This window comes from Natrix helvetica, assembly GCF_964273705.1.
Source record: "Natrix helvetica genome assembly, chromosome: Z".
NCBI classification, from domain to species: domain Eukaryota; kingdom Metazoa; phylum Chordata; class Lepidosauria; order Squamata; family Natricidae; genus Natrix; species Natrix helvetica.
In genome coordinates, this window is record NC_138554.1 from 91814599 (window position 1) to 91828246 (window position 13648).

Below are 13648 nucleotides of genomic sequence, written 5' to 3' on the forward strand. Positions count from 1 at the left end.
AAAGACATGGTACCCAAAAAGTTGACCTGTTTTTTTGGCAGTGGGCAGCCCCTTGCAAGAGATGAAGTGAAACATATTGGTAAAAAGATCTCCTATGACTAACATGGATATGCATTCATTGACGGGGTCAATGACGGGGTGTAAATCAGTTAAAATATCCAGAGAGGCTATATGCCATTGATGGGGAAGGGGATGCATAGGAAGGGGATGAAACCCATCTGCTGGCTTCTGATGGTGAGATTTACCGTATTTTTGGAGTATAAGACTCACCGGACTATAAGATGCACCAAGGTTTTGAAGAGGCAATTTTTTTTTAAAAGGCCCATTTCCCTCCCCCCAAAAATGAATAGCCTTTAGAGGGCTTGCAGAGTGCTCCTGGGCATGGGGGTCCCCCAAGAAACGGGCCCTTTTTGTCAAAAGATTTGCATGCATAGCCTTTAGGAGGCTTATAGAGTACTCCTGGGGGCTGGGGAGGGGGCAAAATTGAGCAAAAATGGCCAGTTTTTCATTCTTTTCTGCCCTTCATCAGCTCTCTGAAATCCTTCTACAGGCTTCGCATGGCCATTTTGGTGAAGGGCTGGTGCTTCGAGAGGCAAAAAATGCTGTATTCTGTGTGTAAGACGCACCCAGATTTTCAGCCTCTTTTTTGAGGGAAAAGGGTGCGTCTTATACTCCAAAAATATGGTAGTTCTCTGCTGGTGTGGTAAGATGCTATGTCTGTAGAGATTCTCGGTCATCTAGGTCATGGCCATCCCAAAGGGGCTCCCTCAGGAGGCAACTGGACTTTCCTGTCTAGGAGAGAATAGGGCTGGATTCATGAGTTTCAACAAGGCGAGAAAAAAATGTACAGCAGTACATACAGAATTAAAATTGGGTGAAGCAGATTTGGATTGGAATGAGGCAGCTCTCATGGCTCAGTTCAGATGGGGTCCAAAAAACCGAACTGCTGGTGAGTTCATCAGGCAAGGAGTTCCATATATTCCAGACCAAACCTACCAGATTTGCATTAATATTGACTCACATTTAGAAGAGATTTGTGCCTGTAGCCAGCAACTTAGCCTCACTATTCAAACTTTGCTCTACTGAAGTTTTGAATAGGGAAGAAACCATCTTTTTGCTAAACTAAAAAAAGTGCTTTTGATTTGAAACAGCTGGATTTCTTGGGCTACCACATTTCAACAATGATACATAATCCATCAAGCAACTCCAGAACTTAATCACCAGAAACAAGGTACAGCAGCCTACAGAGCAATTCTCATTGACCCCTGAAGTTTGCCACGAGTTTCTGATAGTTAACAGTAGGGTCAATTGATGATGCGGAAGGCCCATTGCAAAGCTGATGCTGTTAGGAGACTTAATACAAAGAAGATTCACAACTGGTCAGTCAGTAATTCTGCTGTTTGAATTCTTATAAACAACTCACATTGTGCAAGGATAGTTGCCATCCATTCTCATTCTCATTCAAATCCTTCTGACAAGCTGTTCTCTGTAGAATGGCCAATGCTGCTGGAGCAGGTTCAAGTGCTGGGGTTACGTGCAGTGGGGGTTGAGGTTGAATTCTACATTTGTTGGACAAACTGGAGCATTGTAGCTGACATACTGTGGATTTGGTTTCCATTCTCCACAGAACAGCATCCAATGTAGCTTTCTCATCACTACCCCAACATATGGTCAGATACCATTTTGGTGTTTTTCATTGTAATCTGTTGAAAAGTTTTCAGTGAATTGAGTAGATGTCACATGTGAAAGATCAGTACTATATGTGAAGTTCCAATTAAACTTTTTTATTATTAATGATATCTATATCCAAGAATTTACTCAATAACTGTTAACACTATTTTGGCATTAAATAAGGGTCAACAAAATTCAAGAAGAGTTGGATTTAGTCGGTTTATGTCTACAGAAAAAAAACTGCTGATTCCACTTTAAACTCTGCCACTAGGTTCAGCCACTCCTTCTACTGCTTAGTTATTCTTCATTTTAGTTATTCTTGTTTTATTCTTCAGCTTTGTTGATTTTGTTCTCTGATGGCTTTGTTCTTTCTGAGGAGCAGGTAAAGGAAAAATTGCCAGGTTCAATATTATGCTAGATTCAGAGGTGGTATTCAGCCAGTTCACACTGGTTTGGACGAACTGTTAGGAGAAATTTGACCTGGTTTGACGAAATGGCAGCAACCTCTGGTTGGCCCCGCACCCTGCCCCGACTCCTGGTTGCTCCTCACTTGCCCCTCTCACCGACTCGATGCTCGCTAGCCCCACCCGCACACTTGACACTCACTCATTCTCTCGACACTCACCCTGCCCATCCCAGCTTTATATATGTTGCCTTCACTTTGCCACGTGGTCCAGCTACTTACTTTGCCAGTCGCCTCTGTGCCTCACTCGCTCTGCTCAGCTCACCAAAGGTAAGTAAGCATGCCGCCTGCTCTCCCTTCTCCTTGGGTCTGGGGCCAGGGCCCCAGGGACACGCCATTCCTCGAGGCCCCAGAGCCGCCACCCACCTCGGCCGGATCGGAGAAAGTACCATTCCCCAGCTGCAGCCTTGCCCCGGAGCAGTCACCTGCTTGCTGACCCGCTTCCTCCTCCATGATCGCCTCTTACTTAGGGCTTACCTTCCTCCCGTGGCAGCTGGTCTGGCTTCCAGAAGGCAAGCTGTCTTTTTTGGTGCGAAAAAGTTTCCCAGCTGCTGCCTCTTTGCCAACTACTTCCCAGCAGCAGCGGTTGGCTGGAGGCCACCAAAAAAGCTGCTGCCATCACTGCCCTCTTGTTCCTGATACCCATGTATGTGCATCCCATTGCCTTCTGCGTCACTTTGCTCGGACCTACCTGGGCAAGTCCCTCCAGCACAGCAGGTAATGGGATGCACTTGCGCAGCTGGCGCAAAGAACAGGGTGGTGACGGCAGTGGCTTTTTTGGCGACCCCTAGTAGTTTTTGTAGCTTCCAGCCAGCGCCGGGAAATGGCTGTTAAAGAGGTGGTGGCTGGGAGGCTTCTCGCAGTCACACTGAAAAAGAGAGCTTGCCTTCTGGAGACTAGTCACTGCGGAAGGTAAGCCTGAAGAAAGAGGCGGTCATGGGTGGAGGGGAAAGTGGGGCTAGGGCCTCTGAAGGAGGGAAAGAGGACTGGTGAAAGGAGAGCGGGGTGGCATGCAGGAGGAGGAGTTTGACAGATTAGGCCAGGCACGGGAAGAAAATAGATGTGAAGAAATTCAAAAAAAAATCCTATTGGGTTCTGCGGCTGTGGCTTAGTGGGGGGTTTGTCATGTGACTGAGTGACCATGGGCATGAGTGATGTCAAGTTGGCCATATCCACTCAGTCACATGACCTCCCCTCCCATCTAGCCACACCCACAGAACCAGTAGTAAAAAAAAATGAATCCCACTAGCTAGCTTCTTCTACTTCCAATTCCCCCTGCCTTTCCTCTCCAGTTTGAGCTACCTCTGGCAAGGCTTCAATTTCTTTGCCCTGTGTAGACCTTTCCAGTTCTTCCAATTCTGCTTGTTTGAGCACTTCGTTTCATATTATAAATTGACAATAATATGCTAGTCTCTGGTCTAATTCTATTCCTGATTATGGATGTTGTTCATTCCACAACTTGTGCATTCTTTTCAAATATCCTCTTCTCAGTGGAGTTGATTTGTAGTATGAGATAATTATTTCTTTGTTTTCAATCCTTGTATATTTGTGAAAAGTAAACACATTTTCTTCCGCTAGTCCTCTTGCTTAGCCAATCATCTCGACTCCTGTAGTCTATTTATCATTAGATATCCAGGAATACAAACACTTAGCATGGTTCTTGTTAACATAGGGGATGACCAATCTGGTATGGGTTTCTGTAAATAGCCTCTCACAGTGTAGTTTCATGGCAGAGATATTTTTTGTCTGGCTCCTCTTATGAGACCAGACCAGTTTGTTTGAACCTTTGGCATAGCTCCCTTCTTCCTGAGAACACACAAGCCCCACAACCACGTTAAAATAGTGTCTCAATTATTATTATTTTGTTTTTTTAACAGAATGAAAATGAATATTCACATGATTAGCAGATTTGATTTAAAGCCTGTATTCTGCCTACAGTTAAAAAACCCTCACATATTTTTCAGAAAGTCTTATATGGATTAAACTGCATTATAATCAGCATTTTAATATTTGTAGAAATAATAAATTAGTTCCAAAAAGTATACTTTAAATAGACCACTTCAAATTTAACTTTATTAATATTCAGCACTTTAAACATTTATATTATTTATCAAAAAATTTAACCCCATTAATTTTTGTTTCATGTCCTTAATTTTTTAATTCTGCCATTTTTTTCTTCCAAAGCATCAAATGGAAAAGATATTTTAAAATGATATATATTTTTACATAGCTTTTTCCTCCCTGCTACTTTATTGGAACATTGGAATTGGAATATTCTTTATTGGCCAAGTGTGATTAGACACATAAGGAATTTGTCTTCGATGCAAATGCTCTCAGTATATATACAAACAACAAAGTGATAAGTCAAACATTATAAATCATAAGATATAAAAACAAATTCATAAGACAGTAATAGGAGAGGGTAGAGGTTGTCCTCAATTTACAACAGTTCACTTAATGACTGTTCAAAGTTACAACATCACTGAAAAAAGTGAGTTGCAGCATCCTTATGGTCATGTGATTTACAGCCAGCAACTTGACAACTGTCTCACATTTATGACAGTTGCAGTGTCCCATGGTCCTATTACTACCTTTTGCACTCTTCTGACAAATAAAACCAATGGGGAAGCCGTTTCACTTAACAATCATGGTATTAATTTAACAATTGCAGTTATTAGCTTAACAAATGGGGCAAGAAAAATAGTAAAATGGGGCAAAACTCAAAACATAAATTTCAGGCTCAATTATGGTTGTAAATTGAGGAATACCTGTAGTAGGAAAGATGAGAAAATGGGAAAGATGACAAGATGAGAAGCACTAGCAAAATAGCCCTACTCATGGATCAATATCTTTAGGCATAAGACAGGGCTGTGGGAATTAGGTGTTTAACAGAGTGATGACATGGGGAAAAAACTAAGTATGTGTATAGTTGTTTCTTTGTAGGTTATTCTGTTGTGGGTTAGAAATAGTCATAGCCACAGTGTTTATTTCATAATTTGAGAACCTGTTCTCTCTTAGTAATTCCTATTTTCTCTGTATTCTTGATTTTGGGCTGATAATTGATCAAATGAATCTAGATAAAGGAAATTATCAGTTGCATAAAAAGTAAATAGCTGCTTTGATTCAAATTGAAGGAAAGTCATGTTAATAGTTTCAGCTGTCACCAAACCAACTGGAAGACTTAGAGAAATACATGTCAACTATTATTCTGTGGTTACATTACACAAATACAGAATGTTTAGTGGAAATTGTGAACAAAAGACCTACATTTTTTTTTACTAAAACACATAGCATATGGAAAGTCATTTATTTATTTTAATTTATGACTGTCATTCTGGCATAGATTCTATTTCTGTGATTGTCTGATATGGCCTGACTACCTCTTGAAGTGTATTTTGGTCTCTAAAATAATTTACCCAACTATTAATAAGGCTGTGACATACTGTTTTATTCCATGGGGTTAAGTATTTGAAAATATACCAAGTCAGAATTATCTTGCTGGGGGAGATATTACTATTTTGAGAGAATAAAAGAATCAGAAACTATTGTACAATCCTTAGCAGTTCCATTAGAGAAATATACCACATGCCTATCAGCTGTTATAATTGAATTAATAAACATAAGCTGACAGAGACAGTAAAAAAAGGTGAAAATAACAATTTATTTATTGATTCCAATAAAAAAAACACTTAATAGCTGTATCCATTTCTCATCAGAGCAGCCAAGGCAAAGTGATATATAGCTTTTGATTCAGCTTTTCTAACCCAAGAAATTGTAATAAAATCACATTGTGAGTGCAGATAAAGACTAGTCAGAAGGATAATAGGCATGAAGTTTTGTCTATAGTTATTCAGTTAATACATTAAATTTGCATTGAGAAATAATAGGCATTTGTTTTATAAAGGGATCTCTTTGAAAAACTCATTGCTGATTTCATTCTGAGTTCTTTTTCATCTCTCATCCTTTCTTTTTAAAAATATATTTAATATTGAATACTGAGAATTGAGAAACAACAAGAACTATTATCACTAGTGCATATGGTGTTGCTGATTAATATTAATTGTGAGAGTAGTTAGACAAGATTACAAAAGGCATAATCACAAATAGAATAGCAATGTTAATAGAATTCAAATTTTGTCATATGTTAAATATTAACTGGACTATGCCTGTTATGATGATTAATGTGAAGCTGTAACTTCTGACAGCCATTTCTCAAGGTAATATCGTTCTTCTGCCGTCTTGATTATCATTAAAAACAACAAAAATATGACTTCTGGTGCTTGGGCTTAGGCTTGTCATTTAAAATCTGAATAAGTCTGTCATTAAACATTGCTCGGTCTAAAATGACACCTATAAATTTAGTGTTTGGGTTAATTAATAGCATTAAATGTAAGTCTCCTTTGAGAGCTTTGGCATCATTTGGAGAACATGGAGCAGTGCTTAATATTAGCTATGTTAAATGGTATTTTAATTTATTTTTAACATTGGATATTTTATCACTTTTCTCAGACATTTTTCTTTTTTGTAAGGTTGATCATGTTGCTTATTTCTAAAGGTTACCTAGAATTTTAGTCTTAATTTATGGAGTCCAGAATGACATTTCAGGGAATATTCTGTTCTCCCCTCTAAGCCTGGAGAGACCATTGAGCTAGGAGTTGTTCCTACAACAGATCCTGCCTTCTACTAAGTTCAGACATTCTTTATGTGATTACAATACAATACAATAGTAGAGTTGGAAGGGACCTTGGAGGTCTTCTAGTCCAACCCCCTGCCTAGGCAGGAAACCCTATACCATTTCAGACAAATAGCTATCCAATATCTTCTTAAAGACTTCCAGTGTTGGGGCATTCACAACTTCTGGAGGAAAGCTGTTCCACTGATTAATTGTTCTAACTGTCAGGAAATTTCTCTTCAGCTCTAAGTTGCTTCTCTCCTTGATTAGTTTCCACCCATTGCTTCTTGTTCTACCCTCAGGTGCCTTGGAGAATAGTTTGACTCCCTCTTCTTTGTGGCAACCCCTGAGATATTGGAGCACTGCTATCATGTCTCCCCTAGTCCTTCTTTCTATTAAGCTAAAGTTCCTGCAACCGTTCTTCATATGTTTTAGTCTCCAGTCCCCTAATCATCTTTGTTGCTCTTCTCTGCACTCTTTCTAGAGTCTCCACATCTTTTTTACATCGTGGCGACCAGAACTGAATGCAGTATTCCAAGTGTGGCCTTACCAAGGCATTATGAAGTGGTATTAACACTTCACGTGATCTTGATTCTATCCCTCTGTTGATGCAGCCTAGGACTGTGTTGGCTTTTTTGGCAGCTGCTGCACACTGCAATTAAGAAAATTGTAATTAAGAAAATTACAAAAGAAGGCAAGTGAGAAATTAGGCAGAAGTATATTTTACAGGCTGTGAGATTCCAAAAAAATTGTATTTCACCTTCTGTGCCCACTAGAAAAATATATAGACCAGCTGGGGGGAATTGTCCAGTACAATAACAACTCATGAAGATAACAGACAAAAATATCTTTCTGTCCTCATTTACACCTCCACAGGAATTTGTAAAAAAATTAAGTGCTCTGATATCAGTCCATTATTAGATCACTTAAGAGAGAAAGCAATTTATTCTGACGCTATATATAGAAATGATATATGCATTTCCATCTTAAGATAAGCTGTGTTACAGAGCTAGTTTACCTTTAAACAATACTTGGGGTTTTTTAATGATACCATTCCTATACTTTTACATAGTTAAATCGTACAATTCTGGCTAAAGAGTAAGTAATTGGTAATTATATGTCTGTATTTACAAAAACAACACAATGTTCAACTGATTGTATAAAGGCCAAAGCTGATGAACATAACAATCTTGTCTCACTGCTTTTCAAAACTATTAAAGCCAACATTTCAAAGTAAATTCTGCAGGAAGAACGAAGATCTTGACAGACATAATATAATACTTGGGAAAAGAATTGAAACATAACAGCCCAGGCAATTAAAATATTTTAAGGCACTTTTTAAAATATAATTCTTGTTATTTTACTATTGCATTTGGCTACAAGAAATTACTCTTCTTAAATTACAGTATTGCCAAGATTGCTAGCTGATATAGTTTTGGGGGGAAAAGTATTTATTTTGCTTGTATGTTTTTGGTTTGCCTTTGTTCAGTTTTATCTTCATAAATGGATTTTTATATTTATTTAAACAGTGTTTCATTTCCATGCTGCTGGAAGGTATCAGAATGAATGGCACTGTAAATTAGAATAGTGGCAGGCAACTTCCTCAAAATTGTTACATCTGATTGAAATTCATTTCAAAGGCAAATGTAGACGATGAGAAAATAGAATGAATCAAGGGCTAGTGGTATAAAAGGACAGAGAAAAATATTCTTCTACATGAACTTTTATTAACAGTGAATCTTCTGTAATAAACATAATTTGCTTTTCTTCTATATTTCCAGCTGACTTTGGTCTTGCAAAGCAAAAGCAGGAGAACAGCAAACTCACTTCAGTTGTTGGAACTATTCTGTATTCCTGGTAAGAAAATATTAGGTTAGAGTTTGGAAGTATTTTTTCTAAAGTGTAATTACTTCTTGTGAATGTACTAAGAAATGATGAATAGCAGACAAAATAGTTATGCTTGTGCTTGCTGGTAGCTTTTGAAGTTGAATCTTGACCTATTCCTGCTGCTCATGAGAATTAGCTAGAATTAAATAGAATTAGAATAAAGTTCCTATGTTGCTAAACTGTGTTTTGTCTTAGAGCAAGGACACATTTGGAAATTTGAGAGATTTATAGACATCACAAAATGGCTGGTCTGGTGGACACCTCTTTTTACAAAATATAGCTGTGTGAAAAACTCCTACACGTTTTCAGTTTTAAGCTGTATTTACATGTTTAATCAACTTTTCATTCATAGGAACCACGCAAAATTAGCACTTTGGTGAAAATTTCTGTAGTCGGATTGAGATGCATAATTTTTATTAATATAACCAAAGTCTTTTTTTGAGATGAGTTTATGTGCTAAAACACACAGGAATTTTCAAGAATGGTAGGATCGAAAGTAGCCAATTAGCAGCGAGCTTTGGCTGACCAATCAAAATGCACAGAGGCTAAATCTATGAGCCAATCAATGTTGTCATACTCTCTGACTATAAATAGTCATGAAAAGCATTGAGAAATTTAATTTAGCTCTGGCTGCGGGCAAGGATGAAGGCCTTTGCTTTAACCAGTACTGAGCAGCGGTATCGCATCATTGTGTTTCATGAACTCCTGTACAGAAATAGCCAACAGAGTGAAATGCCGTTGCACCAAAGTGAGAAGAGTGGTTGAAAAATACCAAATAATACCAAATAACTGGTTCAGTTGATGATAGGCTCTGCTCTGTTGTCAACTGAACCAGTCGACAAAACGGCAAGAAATGCAACATATTTCAATGGCTGACAGGAAGCTCACCTCACCTCAGTTTGCAAGAATTTGGGGTGAAATGTGATGTAAAAGTGTGCACAAGCACAGTGCGTCACAGAGTGCTTGCCAGAGGGCTCAAATGCTACAAGGCTCGAAGTAAACCTTGCTCACAGACGCTCACCACTCTTGTTGACGTGCGTGGGCCAAGAAGTATGCCAAGTGGACCAACGAACAGTGCGCCAAGATCATCTTCAGTGACAAGAGCAATTTCTACTTGACTGGGAATCAGTGCAATAAGTATGTCAGAAGATTTCCAGCTGAAGAATTTAGTCGTACTGCCTGAATCTATCTGTGAAGCATCCATTGCATGTGATGATCTGGGGCTGTATTGCTGCTTCTGGTATTGGTCGGATACAAATCGTGCAGGGAATCATGAATTCCAAGCAATATGTTGAAGTCCTGGAAAAGACCATGCTTCCTTCAGCTCAGCAACTTGTAGGGAAGGACTTTTACTTCCAGGATGACAATGCTCCTTGACATCGAGCCAAGTCCGTCCAGCAGTCAAGAAGCATGGTGTTTGACTCCTGGATTGGCCAACTCAGGGCCCAGATTTGAACCCAATTGAGAACTTGTGGACAAGATTGGTTACGAAATAAGCAAGAAGCATCCAAAGACCAAGCAGGAGCTGATTTAATCCATTATTGCAACCTGGCACCACATTGTGACCGAAGATCACATGCAAAGGCTTATATAGTCTATGCCAGTGATGGCGAACCTATGGCACGCGTGCCACAGGTGGCAGCTGAGCCATTTGTCTGGGCACATGAGGCGCTGCCCTGTCAGCTGGCCAGAGTGCATGTGCGCGCTGGCCAGCTGAGTTCACCCTTCTTTGAAGACATTTTTTGCCCTCCCCAGGCTCCAGAGCCTTTATAGGAGCCTGGGGAGGGCAAAAAGAGCCTCCCCCGCCTCCCCGGAGGCCCTCCGGAGGCTTCATGAGCTTCCCTGAAGCCTCCGGAGTGCAAAAAACTGGCCCTACGGGCAAACCGGAAGTTCAGGAATGGACTTCCGGTTTGCTCGGAGGGTCGTTTTGATTGCTCCGGAGGCTTCAGGGAAGCGTCCTGAAGGTCCCTCAAGCCTTTGGAGTGCTCAAAACGACCCTCCCAGCAAACCGGAAGTCACTTCCGGTTTGCTTGGAGGTTCGTTTTGATTGCTCCAGAGGCTTCAGGGAAGCGTCCTGAAGGTCCCTCAAGCCTCCGGGGTGGTGGTGGGGGAGGCTGTTTTTGCCCTCCCCAGGCTCCTATAAAGCCTCTGGAGCCTGGGGAGGGCAAAAAAAGCATGCAAAAAATGGGGGGAAGCGCCTGTAGTGTGCGCATGCGCACAGGGGGTCGCGCATTGCATTATGGGTGCGGCATGCCTGCACACTATCCCCCTGCGCTCCCCCCACTTAGAGCACGCGAGCCAAAAAAGGTTCGCCATCGCTGGTCTATGCTGAAGTGATGCTGCCTGGTGATAAGCAATAAGGGCTGGCCAATTTCATATTAGTAAGCATGTTATTAATGGTCCTTTTCAGGGCCACAAACAATAAAAATGTTAATAAAACACTAGCATTGGCCTTAGTAATTGCAACATGTATTCCACTGGGTATGCATCAGTTAATCTCTTTTCGTACTCATTGTAAACATGCATTGTAAGCCTGCAAGAAAATTCACAATCCCCATCTAAACAGCACCAAATTCCAAAAAGCTTATGTTTTCACTTAAAAGCCACCAGTATTTATTTAAATATAACAATATTTGCATAGCAGTTAGCATAAAATATCATAAAATCAATGGCCTATATAAAAATGTCATAAACCATAAACGGTAAAGCGTGCAGGACTTTTTCACACAGCTGTACCTCTAGCCTAAGTTTGCTTTTATATATATCCTGACTTTAAAATTTATTATAAATAATTCAAGGTGGCAAGCATACTTAATGTTACTTTCTCTTCCTACTTTCTACACAACAATAATCCTGTGAGGTAGGTTGGACTGAGACAATGCCTGCCAAAGCCCCACCACAGCCAGCTTTCATGCCTAAGGTAGAGTAGCTCATGATGTCTTGCATGATGACTTAACCAGTATACCAAAGCATTGGCCAATTTACCTTTTATCATTTCTTCTGGTGGATTGGCCAGATTTCAAAATGAAACATTTTGTTCACCTTTTAGTTTTTCAGAATGGCTTAGAGTTCTATATGTAACCCTGAAATGTTTTTGAAAATGCAGACAATGTTTAAGGCTGGTATAGGCATATTCACATAGTACATATTCTTGGGAGTTTTTTTATGGAAGGATGCAATTAACTAGGGGCTAGGCTTTGTCTATTCCTATAACATATTCCTATAAATAAATTTCCTTTTCATAATACTTATAAACTACTTCAGTTATTATACTCAAGTCAGATACCTGTTCTCATGAAAGCTGATGTGCACGTGCAGAACTTAAATCTCTAAGAGTTCCCAGGGGAAAGGAATAGCCTAAATTAGCCTTTAAAACCTGACTTCTGATCATCTTCTGCCAAATACTAGATCACAAGTAAAGCAAGAGGAAATCAGGGAAGGAAGGAAAACATTTTAAATCTGGAACAGTTAAAAATATATTTAAGCTGTCTCAGCTGTGGGGTGGAAGATGAAAACAATGTCATAAGGACATGTGAAAAAAATATGATCACCCAAATTCCTGTGACTGATCCTGGTGATAACTAAAAATAGAACATCTTTGCAGTCTTGCATGCTGTATGTATTGACTTCTATATGATTCACCAAGTTTCAATGTTGACCTTCCTTACTTATTAATTACAATTAATATTAATCTTTTAAATACATTGCTTTTATTTTGTACTGTTTAGAACACACACACACACACACACTATCTCTATCTATCTATCTATCTATCTATCTATCTATCTATCTATCAAACATATAAATTGTTTTTAAATAAGTTGTTTAACACTAATAAATAAACAGTGATCAACAATGTGTTTACAAGCAATTATATTTAATCTTGAACTCAGTGTTCTCAATGCAAATGTAAGGAACTATCCATATAAGGTCTAAATAAGGAAGCATCCTTTTTACAGTGGGTAGGAAGTGACATGATAACCTCATCAAAGAGAGTAGGTCTAGAGCTTTTAGCCCATTTTATTAATATTATTTTACAATTTGAGAACTTATATTTTCTATCATTAGGGATAATTTATTTTGTCAGAGGGTTAACACAACTGTTATTTGTTATATTTTATTGAAAAATAGTTCAAATTTTTCCTATATAATTTTTGATGCTTTGATGCTGAAATATGATGGTACTTGCAGAACTCATGGGAATGAAAAAAGAGGGCTCCAGGACTAAATTTGATGGGTCACAGATTGAAATGCATAGTAATGTATTTAGACAGTAACTCACTCTCAAGTCAATCCAAGTCATATAGGATGTTCTGAACAAAATAGGAGGAAAAAGATGTATTAGATATATTCACTGCCTTGTATTTATCAAAATAATGAAGTAGGATTTTAAAAATAAAATAAAATTAATTAAATAAATAAATTTACTTCTTGTTCTGTGCCCTTTCTCCTTCTGTAGCTGAAATAGTAACAAATTCAAACTAATCATAATGAGCGCTATTTAGAGTTTCTTTTGAAGCTGACTTTGAAGTTTCAGTTTTGAGACTAACCAGTAGATTTAATTAACTGTATTTAAAACAACTATTTTAGTTGAGTTAAATTGAGAAGGAATGACTGGCCTAAGTACCTGTTTTTTAACCTAAGGCAGGGCTAGAATTCACATTGTCCTGGTTTCTAGGCCAATATCTTAATTACTACACCAAACTTGCTTTCATTTTCTTATTTTTTTCTTATCTAATGTTAAATGAAAAAGAATTTGATGCATTGCTTTGGGAATGCAAATCTTACCTTTTCCAAATTATCAAAATGAATTACATTATAGAAATTTATATATTAATCTATTTAAATATAAAAAGAGCATACATTTGGAAAATGTTAAGCTAGACAGTAGCTATTGTAACCAAGGTACTGTGATTTTTCTTCTTGATTAGATATATGAGTGAAAAATAAAAACA

At 38.6% G+C, this 13648-nt stretch overlaps 1 protein-coding gene across 1 annotated transcript in view; it reads left to right on the plus strand.

Moving 5' to 3' along the window:
- NEK10 (NIMA related kinase 10) overlaps positions 1–13648 on the plus strand; it is a 177301-nt gene that overhangs the window by 69969 nt on the left and 93684 nt on the right. Inside the window, exon 24 of the mRNA XM_081933724.1 lies at positions 8588–8663. Coding sequence (XP_081789850.1) covers positions 8588–8663 — 76 coding nt within the window. The remainder of the gene's footprint in view (positions 1–8587; positions 8664–13648) is intronic.